This window comes from Zalophus californianus, chromosome 17 (assembly GCF_009762305.2).
Source record: "Zalophus californianus isolate mZalCal1 chromosome 17, mZalCal1.pri.v2, whole genome shotgun sequence".
Lineage (NCBI taxonomy): Eukaryota > Metazoa > Chordata > Mammalia > Carnivora > Otariidae > Zalophus > Zalophus californianus.
The window spans coordinates 57,817,073-57,843,492 of record NC_045611.1 but is presented as its reverse complement, the minus strand read 5'-3'; the positions used below and the strand labels follow the sequence as shown (position 1 = coordinate 57,843,492).

The following is a 26,420-nucleotide window of genomic DNA, read 5'->3' as shown; positions in this document are numbered from 1 at the left end:
CAGTGACCAGAGGGACTTAGCCTATGAGGACACTATGGAGGACACTGAAACGAGATCTAACATTCAGCGAGTGCTTCCTAAGTGCCTGCCTCAGGTGGGGGAAGCAGGTGAAGCCCCAGCTGCTAGGATCGATGGTCTGCTACGGGAGGCAGTATGTGGAAGCATGGTCAAATACTAGAATCGGGAGCGAGGCCATGCTGCGAGCCCAGGCTCTGCGTTCTGGGCGTGTGGCTCTCGGCCTTGAACTCTGTGTCCCTTGTTATCTGCAAAATGGGAACAGGTTATTAATGGGACCTAAAGCATGCAAAGCCCTGGCAGGCGCACAACGTGCTACTACCCCCTGAAAAAGGAGGGCACCGAGGCCAAGAGACGGGCAAGGCTGGAGGACAGGGAGCACTCCCAGCTCCAAGGGTGGCTCCAACCCTCGGGGAGCTTCCCAGAGGAAACCTGAGACCAGCTCCCCTCTCCGACCCAGAGGAAAGGGGACCCAGGGAAGGAAGGCGCTGGCCGCTCGGAGTGGCAGGTGCAGTAAGCGAGGGCACTTGTGGGGCTTGCCTCGGGGGCAGCAGGATCCTCATCCTAAAAGTTCACCCCGGGACCGGGCAGGGTTCGTCAGGGCTCTGTCCCGGAGCTGCCTCTGCGAGCGGACGCCGCACCAGCCACGAGCCCCGGCACGGAAGGGGTTACGATGATAGAGACGACCGGAGGACCTGGGGTGGCACGAGCGGCCCTCGCCGCCACTCTCCCCCACACCTTTCCGCCCCAGGCTAGCGCGGGGCGCTGACCGCGCAGGCGCGAGCGCGGGGCGCCGGGCGGGAGGGGGGGGCACCTCCCGAGACACCCGGAAGTCTCCGCCTAACGGGCCGGGCCCGCGCCTCCTGTCCTGGAAGGGGGCGGGGTCCGAAGCCCCTCGGCGCGCGGCGCCATAGAGCAGGGACGGAGGACCCGTGTCCTAGACGCGTCCGGAAGTGGCTCCCAGGGGCGCCCGCTCCGCACCATAGAGCTGGGGGGGTGGCGGCTAGGGGGTCGCCGGGCTCGCCTTCCTAGAGCGGCGAGGACGGGGTGGAGGCCGGCGGGGGGGGTGGGAAGGGGAGGGGGAGCAGCGCGGGCGGAAGCGGCCAGGAAGGTCACTTCCGGCCTGGGCGCCCGTCCCCCTGACCCCAGGGTCTGAGTCGCCGCTGCCGCCGCTGCCACCATCCGCGAGGGAGGAGAGAGGAGGAGTGCGGCGCGGCGGCCCCGGGACCGAGGAGGTGAGGGGAGGGCGCGGAGGCGGGGGGGCGTGAACCCGGGGTCGGGGTGGGCGCGCGCCTCGGGGAGCCCGGCTGCGGGCGGGGGGCGGGCGGGGAGGCGGGCGGGCGAGCGCGACTGGGCGGGCGAGTGCGCGTGCGCGTGCTGGGGGGGCGTGAGTGGGCGCGCGGCCGGTGACGCGGGCGGGCGAGGGCGCGCCAGGCGGAGCCGCGGGGAGCGCGCGTGCGCGGCGCCGCGCCGGGGCCGCGCCGGGGAGGAAGCGCGCCTGCGCAGCGCCGGGGCTCGGGCTGGGGGCTCGGGGGTGGGGCAGCCGCAACCTCTTCGGCAGGTCGTGGCCGGAAGTGGTGGCGATTCCCGGGGGAAGTTGAGGCCCCGGTGGGGGAAGGGGACGCGCGGGCCGGGCCGGCCTGACCGGAAACGGCGGCCTGGGGGGCGCGTCTGGGTCCCCGGCCTGCTTCCCCCGTCTCCCCGCTCCCTCCCCTCTTCAGAGAAGCCCGGGTTCCGCTGCCGCCCCGGGCAGGCTTCGTGCGGCCTTTGATCCCGCCGGGGATTACGGGCTGTGACCCGGCGGGAGGCTCATTCATTCGCCCCGGCGCGGGCGGCGGGCAGGAAGCGCGTGCGCCGCAGGGGAAGTGGCTGGGCCAAGGTCAGGCACCGCGTGGCCCGCGGGACCGGGGAGGACGGTGGCCGGGCGCCCAGCGGTGCTGCTTGATTCCCCATGCCCAGCCCCGGCCGCAAGGGGGGACACCCCAGTTCGTGGAGATAGGGGTCAGGCAGGCACAGGATGGCGGCGTCGCACGACGGAAAAGTGACCCACAGGCTGCCCTGGTGCCCGGCCCCATGCCGGGCACCAGGGACAGGGGCATGCACAAGGTCCTGGAGCGGGCGGGCAGAGACGGGGACCTGGACGCGGAGTACTCCCCTTCCCCAGAGGACTTGTGGGAGGTCAGGAGGGCCCTGGGAGCCCAGTCCAGAGCGGTTTCGGGGAGGGGGTCACTTGGTGTGGTTTCCTGGTGCCAGGCCCTGCGTTGGGTAGCGTTGAGGATCCAGGTGGCAGTCAGGGCTGGCCTTGCTCTGGGGAAGCACAGTTGCTGTTGATCCGGGCTTATCTTCTAAGACTGTAAGCCTCTTTGGCTAAACGCAGCTGTCATTCACCTGCCTGCCTTCTGCCTCAGTCCCAAGAGCATTCAGATCAGATTCCCACTTGTTATCTCTTGTCTTAGCTTTTTTCCCCTGGAAGCCTTCCAGATCTAAGCCGCACCCCCACCCCAGCGAGCTGAGGTAGGGAGAACTCCAAGGGCTTGTCACCATGCCTGGCCCATGAGCAGCACTGCGGCGTTAGGAGTGCTGGGGTCAGACAGACCTGAGTTCACATCCCAGCTCCATACCTGGTACTTTGTGACTCTGCAGCACAAACGAGCGTAACATCTCAGTTTCTATGTGGATAAAAAGGAATGATAATGGTTTCGACTTGGTAGGGAAGCTCTTAATGCATTCCTTTTAAAGCCAGAGCCCATCTCAAGGGAGCTGAGTGTAAGGTATGTGAGGAGGGCTCTGGAGCCAAGCATTCCTAGGTCAGGCCTTGCTCCTGTCTCTTCCAGCATGGTGACCATGGACCTGTCACTTTCCTCTTTCCTTGTTCGCCTAAGGCGGAGAGCACAGTCCAGCATTTCCTGGATAAGCCTGGCCCTGTGCTGGGCCCATGGGCACCATGGTCACAGCACTCTGCCATGGGGTGGGAAAGAAGGGTCCCTCAGCACACGTTTCTTGAGGCTTCCCTGTGCCAGACCCAGAGCTGGGTGACCCTGGGTGGCAGTTCCTGCCCTGCAGCTGCTTGGAGGCCTGTCAGTGAGACACATACAGAAGTAGGGAGTCGATTTCCTGGAACAGCCCCCGAGAATTACAGGTGCCCAGAGGGAAGCATGTCCCTGGGGGAGGTGGTGTGTCCTTTGTCTTGAAGGACAGGGAGGGATTGGCCAAGAGGACCCTGGGACTCGGGAGGATGATGGTGAACTCTGGACTCGCCATTCTGGCCCTTGGCCTCTAGCAATGGCCTGGCTGGTCGGACCATTGGTAGTCGCTGCTGGGTACATAGCTCTCCGGGCAGCCATGCTCAGACACATCTCAGCTTCCAAACCTTGCTCTGTTGTCCTCCGTGCTGCCCAAAGCCTTGCATGTGCTGGGGCCTCCAGGAGTCAGCTGTGGCTCTGGCCTCTTGGTGGTGACAGACTAAATTTGACGGCACTTGCTTCCTGAGCACTTGGCAGGTGCCTGGTCCTGTGCCTGGTCCTGACCTGAGCTCTCAGAGGAGCTGGGATGGGAGTGGTTGCCCTTGGTTCAGGGGCATGGGATGGAGCCCCAGGCCCCAGAGCTGCACAGGGAGCACTGGTCTGCATGGGATTCCAGAGCTTGGCCCTTCCCCATAAAGCCGCAGGCTTTGTTGACTTCTTTCTTTTGGCCAAGGCTGTGGTCTGGGGGAGACAAAGGTTATCAGGTTGGGGACTTGCTCTCTCTGCGGTGGGGTGTGTTGTCACGAAGGGTCATTGGCTGGTCCAGGGCACTGCGAGTCCCAGCCTCTCATTTCAGGGGTGACTCACACTAATAGTCTCAGTGGCTTTGTTGTAGAAGCACAGACAGCTGTGGCCTCCCGACCACTGAGCCGCCAGCCGGGCTGAGCTTGGCTGGGTGGACCTGGGCCCTGGGCTGCGCCGCCTGGCCACCTGGGGCTGTGATGATGGCAGTTGAGCCAGTGCCAGCATCCTGAGGACGAGGAGGAAAGAAACGACGACCTTGGAGGCTGGCCGACCTGGCTGGAGTCTCTGCTCCTCTACTTGGTGGCTCTGTGATGTTGAGTCAGCCGCTGAACTGTCTGAACCCCAACTTTAACAGTTCTGGTCAGGGGCCACCAGGCACGTTCTGGGTGCCTGGCTTCTGGCTGAGCACTTCACATGCATTGTCTCCTTTGATCTTGACGCTGGGCCTGTGAGCGTTAGGAGCACAGAGGCCGGAGCACCTTGTCCAAGGTCACATGCCTGCTGGGTGGTGGGGCTGAGTCGGACTCTGGCCGCCTGCCCGGAGAGCTTGTCCTCACCTCTCTGACAGTGGTTGTGGGGATTATGAACCCACTGCACCCTGTGCACAGGATCTGAGATGTAGTCTGTGCCTGATGAATGGGATCTGTTATTTGAAAAGAGGACAGTTGAGCTGAGGGAAGGGAGAAGTCTGGGAAGACTTCCTGGGGGAGGTGCTACTTTTACTGGGCCCTGACAGCAACTCCATGGGGAGAATGGGCAACGTGGAAGGATGCAAACACATCCACCAGGGTATGGGGGTCTGGCCTGATTGATGGGTGACAGATGTAACATGGCCTATAGGCATGCTTCCTTTTTTTTTTTTTCCTGACTAGAGAATGTTTTTGTTTGTTTGTTTAAGCAATTTTCAGTTACTTGCCAAGACTTAACAATCAGGAGTGTTCACGGACGTGTCTGAAGATCGGGATGCTGGGTGTTCCTGGATGGTGGCAGGTGGCCTCCACGCTCCCTGCCGCGCCTGCCGCTATCACTGTACAGGGAGGTTCTAGGGATTCTAGAAACTGGTTTCTTTTGGAGATAGCAGGGAGTGGGGACCAGGGTGTCTGGAGTTGGCCACCTGCCTGGGCTCCGGGGTGGGGTGCACTGCACCCCTGGGAAGGCTGCACGGGAATGGAGGCAGGAGCGGTTGGTGCCCCCGAGGGTGCGAGGGCGGTGGCTGACGGCAAGGGTGAGGCCTGCGTAGCCAGCTGGGACGTGGATGGGAGAAAGAAGGCCATGAAGTGGGGTTGTCCTCTTCATGGGAGGACCGCGAAGGCAGCCCAGACAAGGAAAAGAGGAAGAAAGTGGGGTTGGGGGGGCAGAGGAGCAGGGTCATAAGGGACTGCTTTGCTCAGCTCTTTCAGCGTGCTGGAAAACCCGAAAGCGGCGCAGATTGCGTTCTGGGGAAGTATGACCTACCCAGCTGACTCCCGATAAGATGGAAAAAATCCAAGCAGATTATCATTGTGGAAGAAATGGGAAAAGTTATCAGAGGGCCCCTTTTCCCCCCAAAAAGGGCTTAAGGTTCTGATGGTGTTGCTGACTTGTCCTCAGTGTTGAAAGCACAGATTAGAGCCTGGCAGGACCAGCTGTGGGTGTGGGAGGTGGTCTGGGTGGGAGGTAGAGCAGGGAACAGATGGGTGTTCAGGCCTGGAGCGAGGGGTGAAGCCGCCCCCAGAAAAGGGAAGTGGGTAGGAGCTGGTGAGGAGAGCGGAGGGGTCTACCTGCAACCCCGGTGGGGCTGTGGGGCATCACCACCCAGGCCGGAGAGGGGTCTGAGGTCTGAGCGGCCCCCATCCAGTCAAGGATGCCAGTGCCAGGCTGCTTCCTCTCAGTGAGCCATGTGCGCTGGGCGGACGATTCCAGGTGGTGGTGCAGGCCGGGGAGGAAGGAAGCCCGGCCATGTGATGTGGGGCGGGTCGTGGGTGGACCCTTGAGAGGTGAGAAGGTGCCAGGCAGGTGGAGGACAGGCCACCGATGGGAGGTGGGCAGTGGTATTGAGGGGCTGGGTGAGTTACAGGGGTGGGTTTGGATTTGGGGTGACGCGCCGTGGGCACGTGCAGCAGGGTGGTTTAGGCAGGGCAGGGATGCGAACTCCAGCGGCTTCATGGAGGCGTGAGTCTCCTAGCACATGACCCCCGCTGCGGAGTGCACAGTGGAGTGGGGGTTGATGTGCTCACAGGTAGGTGCACCCATCCCCACAGAACATTGTCGTCATCCCAGAGAGACTGCACCCATTCCCCTTTCCCTGCCCCCAGTCCCTGGGAGTCACTCATCTGTATCCTGTCTCTGTGGGTTTGCCGTTCTTCACGCACGACGCGGTCTCTGTGTGGCTCCTTCACGCGGTGTGATGTGTTCAGGGCGCCTCCGGGATGTGGTGCGTCAATGCTTCATCCCCTGTGTGACGGAATAACGTTCTGTGGAAGGATCGGACCACAGTTTGTGTATCCATTCATCTGCTGATGGGCATTTGGGTTGTCTCCAGTTTTGGCAATCGTGATTTATGCCTCTGTGAACATGCATGTACAAATTTTTGCGTGTGTTTTTATTTGTCTTGGGTTTATGGCTGTGAGTGGCATTGCTGGATCCCACGGTCATTCTGTGCTCTGCCTTCTGGGGAGCTGCCAGTCCGTCTTGCACAGTGGCCGCCCCATTTCATATCCCCACCAGCAGCGCACGGGGCTTCCCAGTTTCTCCACATCCTCGCCAGCCCTTAGTGTTTCGTGTTTTCTGTTATGTGCATCCTGACACCGTGGGATCTCATTGTGGTTTTCACGTATGTTTCTCTGATGGCAAGTGAGGTTGAGAATCTTGTTATGTGCTTATCAGCTCTTTGTATTCTCCTTCTGTTCTGTATCTGTTCTGATCCTTTGCCCATCTCTAGTTGGGCTGTTGGAATTGAGTGACTTAAAAAGATGAGTCGGTCTGTGATGTGGGGAGCAAACTTTAAAGGGGTGTTGGGTGGGGGTGGGCATGGGGAGGCAGGGTGAAGGTGGACAGGGTAGGAAGGAGGAGGCTGGGAGGGGAGTGTGTGCTGGACTCTGCTCGCTGACAGCGCAAGGGTTAAAGAGCCACTGGATTTGGTGACCTTGAGGTTGGGGGGGAGGTAAGGGCAGGAGCTTGGCTCTGAGGGAGGAGGGGAGCGGATGGTGACGAGAGACCGGGAAAGCAGGGGGGTGTCCTGGAGGGCAGGGCCTGGGGCGTAGGTGCAGGAGGGCCCTTGACTGCAGGAGTCGTCTGGAGCATCTGGTTGCTGGCGCGGGGGGGGGGGGGGGTGGGGTGGGGGTGGGGGGGAGGTGGTGAGATTGGCAGCAGAAGAAAGAGAGGGGCTAATTGGTGGGCTGGCATCCAGAGGAGGTGGGCGGGGTCTAATAACAACAATAATAACAATAATTTGTCTCAAGCTTAATAGCAGCCGGGCCCTGTCAGCCCCTGTGCTAATTGGATTGCTCAAGGGCCTGGCTGGGGTGGGCTGGGGGAGGCCTACCCTTCCCCTTGGGGAGTGGAGGTCAGAGCTGGGCAAAGTCACAGAGGGGGGCAGAAACTGGGGGAGCTGGGAGGGAAGTTGGGGGTAGGCAGGGCCTCTGAAGGGGTCAAATTGCATAGTCAGTCTTCGTCTGGAGCAAGTGGGGGGCCTTCTGGTCGTGGTGGGAGCCCCTCGGGGGCTGAGGCCACACCCCAGCGTTCCTGCACGCACCTCTGTGGAGGGGAGGGGGCTTTAGCCCTTCCCTCACGACTCTGAGGTCCTGGGTTTGGGGCCCACAGGCCCACAGGGTCAGCCCGGAGGCCGCAGCAGCTTCTTAAGTGATGAATGAGTGAGTGGGAGGGGAAGGGACTTGGGTGTCCTTTGGTGAACACCGTTTCCAACTCTTCACTAGGACCCCTGGTTAGTCCCCGGCTCCAGCGCTGTCCTCATCCTCACCTGGCCCTGGGGGTACTTGCTGGGCCTCGTGGGGAGCAGTGGCCGAGCCCCTGCTGCGTGCTTCCTTGTTCCATCACACTTGTGTGCAAAACACAGATGCAAGGTCACCTTACTGGGATTTCAGGATGGCGACTGTGGAGCCCTGACCCCTGAGCTCAGGGCCTCCTCTGACGAGCATCCCTGCTGTGGCCCCCACAGCCACCCGGCCTGCCCTCTGCCCCTCTGTCCCTCCCATCGGAGGCACGGCACCTCCAGGCCTTCCCTGTCTGTTTGGCCTGGGATGTGTCCCCCACATCTCGGCAGCCCTTACTCCTTTACGTCAGGGTCAGCAAATGTTTTGTGTAATGGCCCAGAAGGTAAATATTGTGGGCCTTACAGGCCAAGGAGCAAAATGGAAGATCTAGTGTGCTACTTAGACATCTTTTAAAGTGTGACCGTTTAAACACACAGGTAAAACCGATTCCGAGCAGGGGGCAGCTTACAGGCGGGTGGCTGACTCCCTCTCGGCTCCAGCCTGTGTCCTGGAGAGGGGAGGGGAGACTTTCCTCTGCCTTCTTAGGGTTTCCGGCTGGACTGACTAAAACAGATTAACGGGAGAAAAGCACACGGATTATATTTCCACAAACGTGGGAGCCTGAGCAAGAGAGATGGAGACTCACAGATGTGCTGCACCGGGGTGAGCGAGGGGCGGTGGTTGTGGAGAAGAGACCGCGGCCCCTGGGGGCCCTGAAGGAGAGAGGAGGTCTGTGTGTCTGTGTATACGGGCTTCTTTCTCTGGGGTCTGGAGGGAGGAACCTTCCTTCCTCCTGGTCCAGGGAGGGCCCTGTGCCATGCGGCTTCCATCTTCTGCTTTTAGGAAGAAAGGCGGCCTGTTCTGGGTGGATGTCCCTGATGGAGACCCGGCCCTGCTCTGGACCCACAGGCCCCCTCGCTGCCCACTGAGCACCTGGGAATCTCGTGGCCACAGGGCAGGCGCTGATGCCTCCATCCTGCAGCCGGAGGAGGAGCGCCCCTGTGCCCCGCCTCCTGGCCCGGAGTGGGGGGGGGGGCAGAGCCCTTGGGTTCCCGGGGAGGGAGGACAGTGACATGGAGGGGGCGGACAGGGAGGGGACGGAGGGAAGGCCAAGGGCTTCTTGCTGCAGGAAGTGGGCCTGAGGTAGAGACTCTGGTCTGGGAAGTCCCTGCTCAGTGACTTACACGTTAATGTTCAGGGGAAGCACAGCACACCCACTTAGCAAACAAGTTTCCACACACACACAGGAGGGCAGAGGGCCAGGCTGCCCCGGCGCTCCGCCTCAGCCCCGCCGCCCCCAGCCCTGTGAGCACTGTGTCTTTCCTTTTTCTTACCTCGTTTTTCTTCCTTTTCCTTTTCTTCAAAGTTTTATTTATTTGGGGGTGGGGTGCATGAGGTGGGGAGCGGGAGAGGGAGAAGCGGGCTCCCTGCCGAGCAAGGAGCCTGGTGCGGGCCTCCATCCCAGGTCCCCGGGATCACGACCTGAGCCGAAGGCAGGCGCTTAACCGACTGAGCCACCCAGGCGCCCCTTGTTTTCCTGGAAGATGTAATTGGCCCTATTAAGTGCTCCACAAATGGGGAAATGTTTCATCTAGCGGGTGGAGAGAGGCTCTCCTCTTGCCTCATTTTCAGTGTTTGTGGCCTTGTAATCAGAGGGCCCCATACAATTTTTTAAAGTGTGTTTACTTTTTAGTTGAGATCTAATTTGCATGTCGTGAAATCCGTTCTTTGAACATGTACAATTTAGTGATTTTTAATATATTCACAACGTTGTGCAACCATCACCACCATCTGGTTCCACAGTATTCTCATCACTCCCCAAAAAGCCCTGCACCCATTAGCAGTCCCTCTCCATCCCCACCCCCAGCCCCCGGCAACCGTCTCTGTTCTGGACGTTTCTGGACATTTCCGAGAGATGGAATCCGCTCTCTGCTGCCCTTTGTGACTGGCTTCTCCCCCTGGTGTTTGCGCTCTGACTGGCACTGCCAGAACATTCGCGTGCGAGTCTGCGTGTGGATGCGGGTTTTATATCACTTGGGTGCATACCTAGGAGTGGAGTCTCCGCGTCACAAGCTAGTCTGTTTATCATGTGAAGAGCTGCCGACTGTTTGCCACTGTGGCCATGCCGTTCTGCGCGCCCAGCAGCCGTGCGTGAGGGTTTCTGCGGCCGCACGGTTACCCGGTATGACCCGAGGGCTGTGCGTCCCCACATTGCCCCCTCAGCACCCAGTGATTTTCCCATCGCAACGCATGGTCCTATGGACGTCCAAAAAAGAATCGTTTCGTCTCTTTCCCTTATTACAGAAGTAATTACTCATTCTAAAAAATGGAAAAGTTGAGAAAACGAAGATGAAAAAAGTTAAACGCATTCTTCCTGCTATCAGCAGGGGGCGGCACACTGTTGTTTCTGGGGCTGTGGCATCTGTGGGATTTTCTTGGGCTTTCTCCCACATGGTGCTGACGGGTTCTTTCCAGTTTTTTCCCTGTTCTAAATCTGGCTGTGATGAACTTTTTTTTCCCCTGCGGGAAGTATTTTCTGAGGTTTGGGTTTCCCCTCAGATTAACTTCTGGAGAAGGGGGTTGGTTGCCTGGCCAGGGGCTCCCAGCGCCTGTCTGTGGCTCCGCAGCTGTGTGGCCGGATTGTGCCGGTGTAGCCCGGACTGTCAGGCTCCACCCGAACTATGTGTGGCACCAGCTCTCAGCTGGGGGCTTGCTGGGCTTCCTGTGGGGTCCCAGAGGGTGGGCTGGCCGAGGGGGACAGAGTTGCATTGCATTTGTCTCTCGAGCCTCCATTCTGTTCCGACCCCTTCATGGGTGCGTCATGTGCCTGTTCTCAGCCCCTGAGGGCGCCTGGCGCCGGTGTGGGCGCTGGGCACCCAGTGGGGCCCAGGGTAGGGCAGATCGGGGGCTGGGAGGCCTCTGAGGGGGTGATGCCTCGGGTAGACGAGGAGGAAGACTGCTCCGCACCCTCCCGGGTCCAGGGAGTCCCTGTGGCCCCGGGTCCGGCACTGTGCCAGCGCGTCCTGGCTGCCCACCATCGCTGCTGCCGTCCAGTTGCTCCTTGCTGTTGCTGCAGGCGAGCTCCAGGACCGGCCCCACCTACGTCTGTGAGCCCCAGTGTCCTCGTCTGTAAAACACACGTCGCAGTGGCGCCCACCTCAGAGGGACCACCACATTTCACACAACCCCTCAGTCCCCTGGCCTTCGAAGCCCTGCGAGAGTACCCTCCCACTCCTGCATCTCTAGCCTCTCCGCGGGGCCCGCAGGGCCTTTGCACCTGCTGTCCCTGCATCCCTCCCGCTCCACGCTTCCCGTGCAGACCTGCTTCTGTGGCTCTTCCCTCTGGGAGATCCTCCGCTGACCTCCTGGTGCAGCTGCCCTCCCCACCCCTCCCCTCCTTCCCTCCCCTCCGTGCATATCTTCCTTGAACTTCATCGTCTGAAATGGCCTTTTTCGTTCAGATGCTTGTTCATCACTGGCAGGGCTCTCTCACGCGGCTGGGGCTGTGGCCTGTTCACCACACCACATTCCCCAGTGTCGAGCAACGCCTGGCCCTTGGGGAGACCCCCGTGCCTGTGGGGTGGGGGTGATGGGGACCGGTGGGGAGGAAAGGATCGTGCCGTCTTGCATACGGCAGCACCTGCGGGGCTGCTGACACCCCCGCCTTGTCTTTTCATCAGGCCAACATCAAGAGCCGGTCGGATAAGGGCCCTGTGTGGAGGGGAGCCTGTGACAGGCCGGGCAGGTGCTCCTCTGTCACGGTGGGGGCCGTGATGATGCGTGGGAGCGAAAACCTGCACAGGGCGCCCCTGTGTGTGTCCTGCCGACCTGGCCCGACCCCATGGTAGCTCCCTGTCGTGGTCAGTGGCAGGGACTGCCGTGAGGAGGCCTGGGCCTTGGCTGCAGGCTCCAACCAGGGGCCACTTGTAGTCTTCCTGCCAGGCCCTCACCTCCCGTCCGTCCCCTGTTCAGTGTCCGCCAGTGTGGCCTCCTGGTCCCCCAGACAGGCCTGGCTTTGTTTGGTTGTGCCCCGTGCTCTTCTAGGTCCTTGTTGACGGTTGGTTGGGTGTCAGGATGGCAGAGCAGTTGGGACCGAGGACTCTGCAGCGACACTTGGCATCCTGTCCCTGCTCCTTGACCTCACTGTGACCCCATGTCCTTTGCTGTGACGTGGGGATGGTGGTCGTTCACAGCACGTCAGTGCAGGGTGTGCAGAGCTGGGGCCGGCGGCCGGATAATGGGACCCCGGCATCCAGGTTTGGCTTGTGGGAGGCACGCGGGACACTGCTGCTTGAGTGAGCATTTGCCCTGGTCACTGCCACGTCTCCTGGTCCCAAGGACCCGGCTTGCATGACCCGTGTTCGCAGTTCTCTGCGTGCCATCTGCCTTCAGATCTCGGCCACTTAATGGCTCAGTTTCTTCATCTGTGTGATGGGTGACAGTGTTGTCCGCTCAGAGGGCTGTGGTGCACCTGAATGCGTTAACGGCGTCTTAACTGTGTAGAACAGGGCCTGCACCTGGGAAATGTGTTGGCAGAGGGAATGGCTCACGGTGTCTGTGAGTGTTTATTACAGGCAGGTTCTCGGAGTTCCTCTCAGAGGTCAGTGGAGGTTACTGAGGGGCAGGTTCACGCTCCTCCAGCAGTGGAATGGGTTCCCTTCGGTGCCTGGGTGGTGGTGAGCTGCCTGTCAGTGGGGGATTCAAGAGAAGTGGGCTGGCATATTGTGCCACGGGCACATGCTTGCCATTGGCAGGTGCTCGTCTGCAGGTGCTCAGGAGGGGGGATGCAGGACTCTGGAGGTTTGCTCAGATCTGCGTGCACTCAGCTTCAGAGACCAGGTCTCAGTCGATTGTGTGTGGGATGCTGCGTAGCTGCTTACCAGGAGTCCTGCCCACCTGCAGGCTTCCTGCCAGGGAGTGACGCCACAGCAAGGGTCCCCCCAGTGCCAGGCTCTGGTGCAGCGCAGAACTGACGAACCCACCTGGGGCCGGGTGCCTGCCTAGGTCTCCCTATGCTGCCTGCCAACTCCAAACACAGGGGAGATCCCTGCCCAGCTCCTCGCCTCAGGGTAGCATGGAGGCCCGAAGGGGCAGTACGGGGAGGCCTGGGCTGTCTGCCCCAAGAGCCAGGCCCTGCCAAATGGCATTGCTCCCAGGATGCTGGTGAGTGGGTGGGAACCTGTCCCTTGAGGCCAGTGAGGTGAGAGATTTCTCCCCAGCACGGCCCATTGCATGGGGTGGCATGGGCAGTGGAGAGATGAAAACATGTCCACGCGGTACGTGCACTCAGGATGTTCATAGCGGCTTTACTCCTCAGCCCCAAGGTGGAAACAGCCTAGACGCCCATCTGCGTCGGCGGGTGAACTGACACACAGAATGTGGTCCATCCATACAGTGAAGTGTTGTACAGCCGTGAAAAGGAAGGAAATTCGGACACGTGTTACAGTGCGGACGAGCCCTGAAAACATTACACTGAGTGAGAGAAGACACACAAAACACCCAGTGACATAGCGTTCCATTTCCTGAAACCTCCAGATCGGGCAATCCGTAGGGACAGAGGCCGCAGAAAGTGCTCCGCCTGCTCCTCCCTCCCCAGAAGCCGAGGTTGTCTGGCTGCCTCTCTGGGTGCAGATAACCCCGGAGGGTCGGCTCCTTTCCCCCGGACCCCAATGTGGGGTCCTGCTCGGAGACCTGAATGCGTGAACCCCTTAGAGGGCTTGTGTTCCCGTGTCAGTCGGCTTCACTGTTCCGTCGGGGGTGGGCTCTGGCGCTAGAGCTGCCTCTGTGCTTCGTCTTGTTTCAACCTCATGGCACATCAGACATGTCTGCGGTGTTGGTGGCAATCTGGGCGCCGGCGGCGGCGGGGGAGGCTGAGGCAGGGGGATGGAGTGTCCCCCTGGGCTCTGGCTGGTGAGTGGTGGAGCTGGGACAGGAGCCTGGCCGGGTGGCTGTAGCCCCGGTGCAGTCTTCCTTCCCCAGGTGGTGCGTGGCCTTGGGCTGGTGTCCTGTGCAGGCGGAGGTGCAGGCCGTTTCTCCGTTGCCCCTCAGGGACCTGCTGCGTGCGCCTTTGGCCTGCCAGGGCCGAGCTGGGCGCTCGGAGCTCAAGCATGGGTTGGAGCCGACGTGGTGCCCGCCGTCCTGGGGCCCTCCGTCTAGTCTGGCGTCCTGTAAACTCTGTCCTTCCATCTCCTCCCCTTCTCACAGGGACCCAGACATGGAGCTGCGGGAAGAGGCCTGGTCTCCGGGGCCGCTGGATTCCGAGGACCAGCAGATGGCCAGTCACGAGAACCCAGGTGAGGTGGCCTCGGGCAGGTCTCAGCTGGTCCCGTAGCCCTCCTGGACCCCGGCTTCTTTCTCCCCTGCTCCTGTGGCTCAGGACTGATGCCTCCTTCCTCCAGAGGGTCATGGGTGCCCTTTGGGGCCACTTCTCTCCGTCTGCCCATCCTCTGCACCCTCACAGCCCAGCCCCCTCACTCCCCCAGCGTCCTGGCCCCCTGCCCTGTTCCTGGGTGGTCCGCAGGTGCCTCAAGCGAGAAGCTGTAGACGGGGTGGGCATCACGGGGCCGGGCTGGCAGGACCACAGAGGAGGGTGTGATGTGTGTCAGTTGTGGGGGGAAAAGCTGAGAATCTGGGTTCTTAGGGGAAATCTTCCACTTTTTCACTATTGGCACCCTGTTGTGTTTAATAAAGCATTATTTGGGTTGAATAAAACTCACCTTTGAGCACACGGGGCCCGGGGTTTGCTTGCCGAGACACTCCTTCCCGGGGGTTTTCCTGTAGGGCACCCGAGAAATAAAGCATGGACTTGGCTTTCATGCTGCTGTTGGTGTGTTTTCGTGCCGGGTGTTACGCCGGCGTGGAGTCAGCAAATGTGTTTTTTACTATAGAGGCCAGAGGGGAGATATTTTTGGCTTTGCAGACCCTGTGCCGTTGCAGCGGGAAGGCGGCCAGCCAGTATGGAAGTGAGTGGGTGTGGCCACATGCCGGTAAAACTTCACGTACAGAAGGGGCGCTGGGTCTCGGCCCGGGGGCCGGCATCCCGCAGTCATCCTCGAGGAGGGCCACGGGGACCTGCACCATGGTTGGGGGGAGGGTTTTTAAAGTCTCTTGGCCTCCCCCTACGCATTAATGTAAGATCACCCAGAGGAGAGTGAAGAGAAGCTCCGTGCAGGCAGGCCAGGACGGCCTTGGTTACCAAGGAGGACACTGAGTCGTGGGGGCTCCGTGCTCACTCTGAGCCGGCTGCCCTCCGTGGGGAGGACCATGCCCGTCCTTCCCCACTGTGCCCCTCTGGGCCTGCTTCCCCCGCTCCCCCCGATGCACGTCCTTGGTCTTCTAGCCCTTTTAGAATTAATTTAAAAGCCTGCGTATTATGGGAACATCCGAGCTCAGTCACGTCATGACTTTGCCTGCACTCGGCTTCAGGGTTAGAGACCCCTTGCCAGTCTTATTTCTCCGTTTGCACCCTTTTCTCCCCCCCGGAGAGTTTAAAGAACATCCCAGATGTCCTGTCTTTGCACCCGTAGGTCCTCCGACAGATGCGGGCTCTTTAAGAGCAAAAACGAAACGACAGCTACAAAACACTTACCTCGCCCAACAAAACACCCAGTCTGAGTTAACAACCCCCGTTTTCTCCAAAACGTACCTCTGCCTTGGAGTAAGTCAGGTGTAATCCTCCGAGTCCTCCGTTAACTTGTCCTCCTTATCAAACCTGTACAGTGTACGGGTGGGTTCTCACGTCCCCCTCGGCCAGCCTGCTGTTCTGAGCCTGTTCTCCCCCGAGGGGATCTGCTGGACTCTGTTGGACGTCCCTGCTCCAGCCACCCCCACCCCCTGCTGGGGGCCATGCCCTTTTGACTCCCCCCCCCCCCCCCCCCCCAGCTCACGGGCCTTGTGCCTGAATGCTTCTAAGTGGCCGTGCATCCCATGGTTCTGGGCCTGCCCCGGGGGGTGCTGCCCTCCTGGGTGTGGGGCCTCCTGTGGGGTGACCGTGCCAGACTCCTGCCCTGAGACACCAGCCTGACGCGCAGGGTAGCTCTGGCCTGCAGGACAGGGGCTGGTGTCTGTGCTGGCCCCCTCGAGAGCGGGGCGGAAGCTGGGAGAAGGCAGGCGGGGTGGGCTCATCCCCCTGGCCCAGGGTCTGAAGATGGCAGGTGGAAAGTGCTGTTAGAGCCCTGAGTCGCAGCCTCATGGCCCAGCTGACCCTGGGGGCTCCCCGGGGTCCCCCCCCATCTGATTTCTGGACCATTGACTGTCCACTCACAAAGTACATTCTGGATGTGGCCACGGAGCCCGCCTGGCACCTGGATTGCCACCCTGCACTGACCTCCACCTAGTCCCTGCGTCCATCCCTGTCCACAGCCCCCAGCATGAGCTTCTTGAGATGGACGTGCCGTCCTGGCTTGCCGGCAGTGATACCTGTGCCCTGCACTGCTCACCTTGCCTGGAGTCTGCACGCCATCCGCGGCACGGAGGCAAGCTCTGCCCATGTGCCCATCCTGCGGGTGAGGGGCTGGGGACAGTGTGCCTGAGGCCGAGGTCCCTGTCTCCACGGGGCCCGCAGACTGGTGGTGGTTACAGAGGGGACTGCCGTGGAGACCACCTCACCAGAGGGCCCATCTTGTCGGGGGCAGGGAGGCTTCGCCAAGGAAGGGGCTGCCCACTGCGGGAGGTGCGGGCCGCTGGCTGGAGAAGACCGCGGCTGGCTGTGGATTGGAGGCCCCACAGACGGCTTGAGGCAGGGATGCGGCAGCGAGGTGGGACTGGTTAGAGCCCTCCCGGTCGTGGCTTTAACTGGAACAGTGTGTAGCCATCTGGGACGCCAGGCTGCACACAGGGTACTTCTAGGGTGGGTCAATTCAGCCATTTCTCCACGAGCCGCCGTCATCCTGTTCTGGGCGGCTTTGTGTGTGCTGTCCTGGCCACACGCCTCAGGTGGTACCTCAGCTCTGGCCCTCATGTCCTCCGGGGCACCTGCTGAAGATGCAGGACAGGGCAGGGGGTGGGGCAGAGGCAGAACTGGCTCCTGGAGCCTCTCTTCGTGGCAACCCCGAGTGCATCCTGATCAGGGACGCGTGACCTAGGAGGTGGCTTCAGGGTCACCATGGCTGCCTTATCCCAGCTCAGCCCTGTGCTTGGGATTTTTCTGGTGAGGAAGAGGAGACTGACCGTGGGCAGCCCCAGCAATGTCACCCCAGGGAGAAAGGCGTTCCTTGGGGGCTCAGGAGTGCTTTGGAAAGCTTTCTGGGGCTGCTGTGGGGGAAGGAGCCCCGAGACCCGGGGTACCTTGTCTTTGCCTGGAGGCAGCCAGCCCCTCAGGATCCATGGGCGATTGTGGGCCCGAGGCTCCTTCCCTAGGGAAGGCTTTGCCTCAGGGCCCCTGGGAGACCACGGGTTGGGTGGTGGGGCCTCAGGTGCAGACGAGGAGGTGGGCATGGCGGGCTCCAGCCAGGATGCTGTCTGAAGGACTTTCCAGCTCTCTCTGTCCCCACAAGTTGGAGCCTCCCCGCCCTGTGTCTTCCTGCCTCGGGTGACTCCACTCCATGACAAGGAGGCAGAGGGGGACCCATGGCATGTCTTCTGACCATCGTCAAGGCCTGAGTCGTCCTGCACACGCCCTCAGCCCAGCCCCAGGTGTGCCCGCGTGCCACGGAAGCGAAAGTCTCAGTCCTCCCTGTTGGCAGCACCGGTGCTGTGTTCACTTCTCCTCCCCCCGTATCCGTGTGGATCACCTCTGGCCTGCTCCTCGCTGAGCTGACCCCTGCTGCCGGGCTGTGACCCAGGTGGAAGCTCGCCGGGGCGGAGGGCAGACAGCCAGTCACCTGGGCGGTGCTTCTCCGGCAGCTCCGTGCACACGAGACTGAAAAGAGCCAAGGGGTCGCATTTCCTTTCCATGACATGGACCTGCCCAGGGCTATTGTGAAACCTCAGGAATTTTCTCATTTTCCTCCCTGGATTTCGGTATTTTTGGGAATGGTGTGCAGACTGAGTGGGTGCCGTTGTTCACAGTGGCTGGTGCTTTAGAAGCACTTCCTGTCAGTCCTGTGACCCCTCCAGCCGCTGGGTCATCCTGCGAGGTTGGGTTGCCGGCCAGAGTGCTGGAGCAGAGAGGCCAGGCCGCCCACCCAGGCTGAGGCAGCTGGGGGTGGGGTGGGGGAGGCGGAACAGCCTGTGGGGGGACAGCCTGTGGGGGGGACAGCCGGGGTCTGCTGTGCTGTCCTTGGGGGAGGGCAGCTCTTCTGACCTGCTGCCTGGGGCTCCTGATGGCCTTAGCCTGGCCATCCAGGCTGCAGCTGGTCAGAGGCCTGGAGTCAGGCGGTGGTGGGGTGGGAGAGCCATCCAGGCCTGTCCTGGGGCTTTAGCTACAGGGTATTCAGAATGGAAAGTAATCCAAAAAAGGAATACATAAAGATGACATTGTGATTCTGAGGAGGGAGCTCTCCCAACAGCAAAGAAGTGAGCTGGTGTCCTGGAAGGCACCCACTGGGGGACGGGGTTCTGACCTCCCTCAGCCGAGCTCTGGCTCTCATGTTGAAGTGCGCTTCTGAGTCGTTTCGGAGGGCTCACCTAAAATGCGTCCAGCCCAGAATGATGGCAGCCCTTACGCCTCCCCAGACCTCCACAGAAAAACCATGTGGCAGAACCCAGATCCCTTGGGCCACACTGATGACAATACTCCTTAGGTGTGAAGGTGCCCCCGTGACCCCAGAATGCAGTTGGATGGGGACAGACCAGTGGTCACAAGCCTGTGTGGTGTTGGCATTGTGCTGGAGGGAAGGAAGCAAGTAGGAGCCCCAAATAGCCCTCAGGGGTTCACTGGAAAGCTTGGGGGGTGGTCCCACTGAGACCGGCAGCTGAGATTGGATGTGTTCTGTCCAGACCGGGAGCAGGGAGCTCGGGGCCACAGGAAGGTCTGGGGCTGGAGCGGCCTGGGGGCCCATGCGTGGGCTCTGATGCCAACCAGGGAGAGCGTTCTGCCCACGGCAGGACCCACTCAGAACAAAACCTTCCAGAAGGGAACTCAAAGCTGAGTGGAACCCCTGTCCTTGACCACAGGGAGGAAGGAAGGAGGAGGTACAGATAAAAACAGGGAGGCTGTGGAGCCAGGAGCCTGGGACAGTGTCACACACTCAGCTATGGTACGAGAACATCAGAGGAGGGAGCTCGGAGAACCTCGCCCCTTGGGAGTCGGGGGACCTTGCCTCCTGGAAATTGGGGTCCTTGAGCCCCCAAAGTTGGGGAACCCTTCCGCACAAAAGCAACAGGAACAAACAGCATAACACTAGTGCCCCCCCACCCCAAAACTGTTAGAATAAAAGAGAAAATGGGCAGGTAATATCTCCCTGGATCGTGAGGCCAGTTGGAGATAACACCGCCTGGTCGGAGAGGTGACAGCCCGTGGAAGAAGCACGAAATCAGAACAGCTCAGAAGTGAGGATGCAGGACTCAGCAGAAAATATGAGCAAAGTTGTTTCAAAATGAAAACGGAAGGAGAAAACCCAAGCGGGAATAAAAAGAACATTCCCTGAGAAAAGTTGGAGGTAAAAAGGAGGGATGTTTAAAATTAAAAAGAAATGAAGGTTAAAACGAAGTATAAAAAAAAAAATGAAGTCAGAATCCCAGCACATGCCTGGGGAAGTCCTTGCAGAAATCCAAAGGAAAGGAAGAGAATAAACAAGCCAAGAAGACCTTCCTGAATTGTCAAAATTAGGTCTTAAAAGAACAAGTCACAAATCTGAGAATATCTCCTCAGAGGTCACCGGAAGAAGCAAATCTTTGGGGCACCTAGGGGGGCAGTGCTTTAGGCCAGAAGACAGTAGGGCCATACTTATGGTTCCCAGGGAAAGAAAAGGCGAGCCAAGGGTCTCCTTAAAACTGACCTACAGATTGGAAGGGCAGAGGAGGAGCTCAGTCCACAGCGTTCTGGGCCTTTCCGGGGGATCTGTTAGCAGGCGAGCCTTGGACAGCCGCTGGCTGGAGAGAGACGGGCAGCGAGCAGGGCCACGGGAGGTTGGGTAGAGGACAGGAGTGGCGCGCACAAGGCCATGCTTTGTGCTTTCAGAAGTTGTAATCGGCAGTGGTGGATCAGCGTGGTTATCTCAACACCGCAACATGGGGTCAGCAAACGAATAATGGCGGGCTATTCAAATTCTCTTCTCCCTTTTGAAGAAGAGATGCAGATGTCCCAAAGAAAAGACTCAAGAAAAACCTGTAGGTCCAGATTTGTCTGGGAAGAAGTGTCGGTGTGAACTCAGCAGAATTTTACTGTAAGGAAAAAAAAAAACAGTGACCGTTTCCAGATTTGGGTCTTGAAGTACTTTCCACCAGAAGAAAACCAGGGCCTCCTGGAGAAACAGCAGTTGCACGTCTGGGCAGGACATGTAGATGTGCCTGGCGTCTCATGAGGCTGGGGAGCAGGGAAGTTGCCAGGGCCCGCCAGGGTCGGGGCGCCTCCTCAGAGTGGCGGCAGGTGGGGTGGCAGTGGATGGAGACCCACCAAATACATGTAAATCCAGGAGTTCGTAGCGATGTTCAGAAAGGGGAGACTAGAGGATGATCGAGAACCAGTTAATCTGGCGAAGCGAGCATGGACCCTGCCACAGCCACATGCAGCTGACCGTGGTTGACAGGGAGCGTGTGTGGGAAGCCTTCCAAGCTGCCAGTGCCGCGGAGCAGCTCCGGGCCGCGCTCCCCGGTGAAGGGGTCGTGAGTGCCACAGAAAGGCGCCGAGGCCGCCATGTGCCTCTGGAGCAAGAGCGGGGTCTTGCCTTCAGGCCCGGCTGCTCTCCGAGGCACCCCCTGAACCTCATGCAGCAAGCGGGCAGAAGCCAGGGGGACTGGAGCAAGGCTCTTCCAGGTTGTACTGGAAGAGCAACCTGGAACGTTGTACCGTTCAGTACAATGATTCATCTTCTGGTGCTGGGGTTCTGTGCTGTAAAGACCCGAGTTCCGTAACGCCTCCCTTACAGGACGTAGACGCGTTGAGGCTTGTTGAGTGCGTGGCGCCCACCTGGGTGCATCCTAACGCCTCTTTGCATGTTTGTGAGCTACCCTGGGTCAGTGTGTGAGTGCTTTGGGCCTGGCTTATGCCCTGGGGAGGGAGGGAGGGAGTGGGGAAGCAGTGTTCCCAATGCATGCTTGGAAGGGAAGCTGCAGGCACACCGTGGAGGGCCATGCTGGCTGGTGGGCACTGTGGAGGAGTCCCGGCTGAGGCCCAGGCTCCGCTGGACTGGGGAGCAAGAGCCCTTGTTGCAGGTGCCCACAGGTCAGTCTCTGAGCTGGGCAGGTTGCCTGGGGGAGGCCAAAGCTCACTTTCCCTGGGAGATGGCTCAGGGCCAGGTGTGGTGCAGACGTTGGACAGGCTTTGAGTCCTCACTTCACAGCCGGCAAAACCAGGGCTCCATGCTCCTCTGTCGTCTGCATGGGGCAGCAGGGATAGGGTCAAGGACGTCTGTCACAGAGGCTCCGGTTTGCGGGGGTCGCACTCCCAGGTACTGGGGCAGGCGGGGTCCCATGCTGGCCCGTGATCCCATTAAGCGGTCCTGTTCCTCCTCCCTCTTCTCCACCTGCACCGGGATAGTCTTCCTGGAAGCCAGGTGTGATGCCGTTACTCCCGGGCTTGCCTTTGTTCCTGGGCCAGGGTGTGAGCCCCTCTCCCTGGACCCTCCCCGCCCCTGCCTGGTGCTTTGGGCTTCAAGTGTCATTTCCTAGACTTCCATCCATGTTCGTTTATTGGATGCTGTTTATTTCCCAGACATTTCTGGAGTCCCTGCTACGTTCCAGGCATTGTCCCAGGTGTGGGGGAAGCGGCTGGGAAAGAAAAGTCTTGAGGGTGGGTAATGAATGACCACATGAACGTTCAGTACAATGTCAGGGAGTGAGCTCTGGGGAAAATACGGCGGGTAAGGAGGTGGAGAGACGGGCATCTGCGGAGGGCCAGGGTCGTGCAGAGGGCTTCGCGCCGACCCGGCCTAGCTGCCCTCCCGGGCCACAGGGCATCCTGAGAAGGCGCGCAGGTGAGGCTTTGCGCGTGCCCTGTGGCAGGTGGCAGAGCCCCGTCGAAGCTCCCGGCCCTCCGTCCTGGACCGGCCCTCTGTCGAGCCAGGGCTTCTCTGACTCTCCTCCCCTCCCACCCTCTTGCCTTCTAGTGGACATCCTCATCATGGATGACGACGACGTCCCCAGCTGGCCCCCGACCAAGCTGTCCCCGCCCCAGTCAGCGCCCTCGGCCGGCCCCCCGCCCCGGCCGCGGCCACCGGCGCCCTACATCTGTAACGAGTGCGGCAAGAGCTTCAGCCACTGGTCCAAGCTGACGCGGCACCAGCGCACGCACACGGGCGAGCGGCCCAACGCCTGCGCCGACTGCGGCAAGACCTTCTCGCAGAGCTCGCACCTGGTGCAGCACCGGCGCATCCACACGGGCGAGAAGCCCTACGCCTGCTCCGAGTGCGGCAAGCGCTTCAGCTGGAGCTCCAACCTCATGCAGCACCAGCGCATCCACACGGGCGAGAAGCCCTACGCCTGCCCCGACTGCGGCCGCAGCTTCACGCAGAGCAAGAGTCTGGCCAAGCACCGGCGCTCGCACAGCGGCCTCAAGCCCTTCGTGTGCCCGCGCTGCGGCCGCGGTTTCAGCCAGCCCAAGAGCCTGGCGCGCCACCTGCGGCTGCACCCCGAGCTGTCGGGCCCCGGCGTGGCGGCCAAGGTGCTGGCGGCCAGTGTGCGCCGGGCCAAGGCGCCCGAGGAGGCGGCGGCGGCGGACGGCGAGATCGCCATCCCGGTGGGCGATGGCGAGGGCATCATCGTGGTGGGCGCGCCGGGCGAGGGGGCCGCGGCGGCCGCAGCCATGGCGGGCGCGGGGGCCAAGGCGCCGGGGCCCCGCTCGCGGCGCGCCCCGGCCCCCAAGCCGTACGTGTGCGTGGAGTGCGGGAAGGGCTTCGGGCACGGGGCGGGGCTCCTGGCCCACCAGCGTGCCCAGCACGGGGACGGGCTCGGGGCGGCGGGGGGCGAGGAGCCGGCGCATATCTGCGTGGAGTGCGGCGAGGGCTTCGTGCAGGGCGCCGCGCTGCGGAGACACAAGAAGGTGCACGCCGTGGGTGCGCCGTCGGTCTGCAGCCGCTGCGGACAGAGCTACTACCGGGCGGGCGGGGAGGACGGCGAGGACGACGACGACCAGGCGGCTGGCGGGCGCTGCAGCGAGTGCCGCGGCGGGGAGGGCCGGTAGGGGCGGAGGCCCGGGGGGGGCAGGGCCCCTCGGGCTTGGCGGGAACGATGGCGCAGGACCCGGAGACCGGAGAGAGACGGACAGAGGGGCGGCAAGGGCGGCGGAGGCCTCGTCTCCCTCCCCTGCCCCGCCCCGCCCCGCCCGGTGGTCCGCGCTGTGCGCACGGCCGGCCCCGGGGCGCTAGGGCCCTCCCGCCCCCGCCCGGCGCCCGGCGCCCTGCGCCCTGCAGCCTGCCGCAGCCTGGCCTGCCCTTCTGGCTCTCGGCGACCCCGGGAGAGAGCGTGCGTGGGAACTGGAGACCGAGGGAGGACGGGGCCCACGGCCCAAAGAGCGGTCCCTGGTCCCTCTTTCTCTTGCCCCGCCGCCCGGGAGGCCCCGCCCTTCCGCTTCACAGGGGCCACACGGAGCGAAGGGAGAGGGTCCTTTTCCCCTTAGAGTTTTCTTTGGATCACACCCGCCTCCTGACTCCGCCCTTCCATTATTTTGTCTCTACTTCCCCGCGGGTCCTGTTGTTCTTGGCCCTCGTCCCCCCCATCCTGGGTTTGGGGTCGTGGGGCAGTGCTGGGGCAGGACTAGCCCCTGTTCCCGGCAGACCCTGCAGAGATGGGGTCCCGTCTGTTCCCTGGCCTGGACGCGGCTGCAGGAGGGGTGCGGGGGCAATAAATCGCACTATCTGATTGTCCCTGCTCTGCGTGGTTCTTGAGTTGGGAGGGGGAAGGGCAAGAGCGTGACTTGAGGGCTCCCCAGCCCGCATCCCAGGGGGGCACCGGGCGAGGGCTGGGCCGTGGAGAGCTGCTGCTGAGTTGGTACCCTCCCGGGCCCGGGTGTAGACTGGGCTGTCCTGAAGAGGGACCCGGCCTAGCCGCCTGCAGTGGGCCGTGGGCTTTCCAGACAGGTCACCGGACTCGGAATATTCCTGAGCTTGTGAGGAGCTAGGGCTGGTTCAGAGCAGGGCGCGCTTCTTGCAGCTTAGAGAAGGAATCCCACATCTCAGCGGGTTAACACAAGGCCGTTCCTCACTTGTGGGACAGTGACAGCACACGACGTGCCCGTGCTCCCGACTGTGGCTTCCTCCCCCAGCACCTGAAGCCCCTTCCTGCATCTAGCTTCTTGGAAAACTTGGCCTGGAGGTGACCCGTCTTTCCCCTGCTCACATCTCGTGTGTGTGTGTGTGTGTGTGTGTGTGTGTGTGTGTCCCGTCTTTCCCCTGCTCACATCTCGTTGTGTGTGTGTGTGTGTGTGTGTCTGGAGGTGACCCGTCTTTCCCCTGCTCACATCTCGTGTGTGTGTGTGTGTGTGTGTGTGTGTCCCGTCTTTCCCCTGCTCACATCTCGTTGTGTGTGTGTGTGTGTGTGTGTCTGGAGGTGACCCGTCTTTCCCCTGCTCACATCTCGTGTGTGTGTGTGTGTCTGGAGGTGACCCGTCTTTCCCCTGCTCACATCTCGTTGTGTGTGTGTGTGTGTGTGTGTGTGTGTCCCGTCTTTCCCCTGCTCACATCTCGTTGTGTGTGTGTGTGTGTGTGTGTCTGGAGGTGACCCGTCTTTCCCCTGCTCACATCTCGTGTGTGTGTGTGTGTGTCTGGAGGTGACCCGTCTTTCCCCTGCTCACATCTCGTGTGTGTGTGTGTGTGTGTGTGTGTGTGTGTGTGTAGCGGGGGGGGTGCAGTCACAGGGTCACATCTCAGTGCAGAGGAGGCTGGAAATGTCCCTGGTCAGGCTACTATTTTCCAGTGGGGAGCTACACCATGGAGGAGGAAGAGGGACTTTGGTGGGTCCAAGTGGAGGAGCCAGCTGAGGAGCTCGTGGGATGAAGACAAGGATATTGACAGCTTATTGACAGTTTGGGGGCACTTCTATGTCCCAGGCACTGTGCTCTGTGCCTGACAGACACGGTCCTATAGAGTCATTGCAGTGGTCCTGTGAGGAGAGGCCCGCTAGTAGGTTGTTCGTCAGAATAGGCCTGCCCCGACCCCAGCCCCGATGCTGATTCCAGTTTCCTGGGACATACAGCCAGAGTCTGGGTGCCCATGTCCCTGGATTTGTGGGAGGCTGCAGTGGGCTGTCCTGGGGGAGAAAGGGCCCCACCAAGGGGTTTTTTCAGCTTGATGTCCCTTTTACCTCTGGGGAAAGAGGAGTTTGCTGGCGTCAGGAAGTTGAAGGAGGAAGCGAGATTTCCAGCGTGAGCCCGGAATCTGGCACCTGGTGCTTCCCTGTCCTTGGGCAGGTCATGTTCCCCACTCCCCCCTCCCCCCCGCGGGCCTCAGGTCCTCATCCGGAGGATGAGGGGCTCAAAACCAAAGAAACAGGTGGCCACCTGGGGAGTGGGAGCCTGACTCCCGGGAGGATCTTTTAGACTCTCTCTGGTTGTTATTGTAGGTCAGAAAAGCATGGCCTCAAGTGGCATTTCCTGCTTGGAAATTGGTTAATGTGGTTCAATTTGGTTTGAAACCTCAGATTGCTGTAAAGGGCTGGGGGTGGGGGGGTGAAGCTCTTGTTTGTCCAGAGAGGGCACGCATAAGCAGAGCCCTGAGAAAACATGGCCTCACGCCCTTGGGTCCTCTCTGTGGAGCGCTGACCTTGGACTCCTTGGGAGGTGGGGGCGGGAGGGTGAGGAGTTGTGGGAACATGAGTGGTGGCAGGTGGAAGGAAGCAGCTGGGCCTGACGCTCTCAGGCCTGCCTCTTCCGCTCCCTACCCCAGGAGGTCGGGAGGAGCTGACCCCTAGGCCTTGTGACCCTGGGCAAGTGAACTCTGACCCTCGGGTTCCTCTGCAAAGAGCTTGCCTGTCCCACTTGAAGGGATACCTGGGGCATCTGTCCATGCCTCTCCGAGCCTCAGCTTACTTCACTTAACGCAGAACTCAGTGAGCCAACAGGACTGTGTACCATTAATATTAATATTACCATTATTGTCCCGATGCTTTCCAAGAAGACGAGTCACTGACTCACTGGAGTGAGACTAAATACATTTACCCACAATGTTAACAATGACACAGGATAATCATTCCCTGGGTTCACTTACTGTGCGTCGGGCACCATTCTCAGTCCTGCCGTCCAAGACGCCGGTTCAGTGTTTCTTCATCCCAAGAGACCATGGATGCCCATATGGAGAACTAATGCGCTGCACAAAATAGATCAGGCCCTCTCAGCATCAGCACTATTGACACTTGGGGCTGGGTCACTCTGTGGTGGGTGCCGTCCCTGGCCGTCCCCGGTAGGGTGTTGAGCGGCATCCCACCCAATCAATGCCAGTAGCACCCTCCACCTGTGTCAGTCCAGCATGTCTCCAGACATTGCCAGATGTCCCCTGGGTGTGGGGCAAAGTCGCCCCTCGTTGAGAACCACTGAATGAAATCGAAGTCCTGCAGCCCTTAGCTTTTTCCTCCCACGGAGTGAGCATTCCCCCTTCCTTTCCTGCAGCCAGCTCTGCCTTTCCTGGCTCTTCTACCG

At 60.9% G+C, this 26,420-nt stretch overlaps 1 protein-coding gene across 1 annotated transcript; it reads left to right on the top strand.

Moving 5' to 3' along the window:
* Nucleotides 1–909: 909 nt before the first annotated feature.
* ZNF787 (zinc finger protein 787) lies at nucleotides 910–23,655 on the top strand. The gene is made up of 3 exons (XM_027617526.1): nucleotides 910–1,250; nucleotides 13,958–14,046; nucleotides 21,901–23,655. Exons 2-3 carry the CDS (start codon nucleotides 13,968–13,970, stop codon nucleotides 22,971–22,973), a joined length of 1,152 nt encoding a protein of 383 aa, XP_027473327.1. The 5' UTR covers nucleotides 910–1,250; nucleotides 13,958–13,967; the 3' UTR covers nucleotides 22,974–23,655.
* The last annotated feature ends 2,765 nt before the right edge of the window (nucleotides 23,656–26,420 follow it).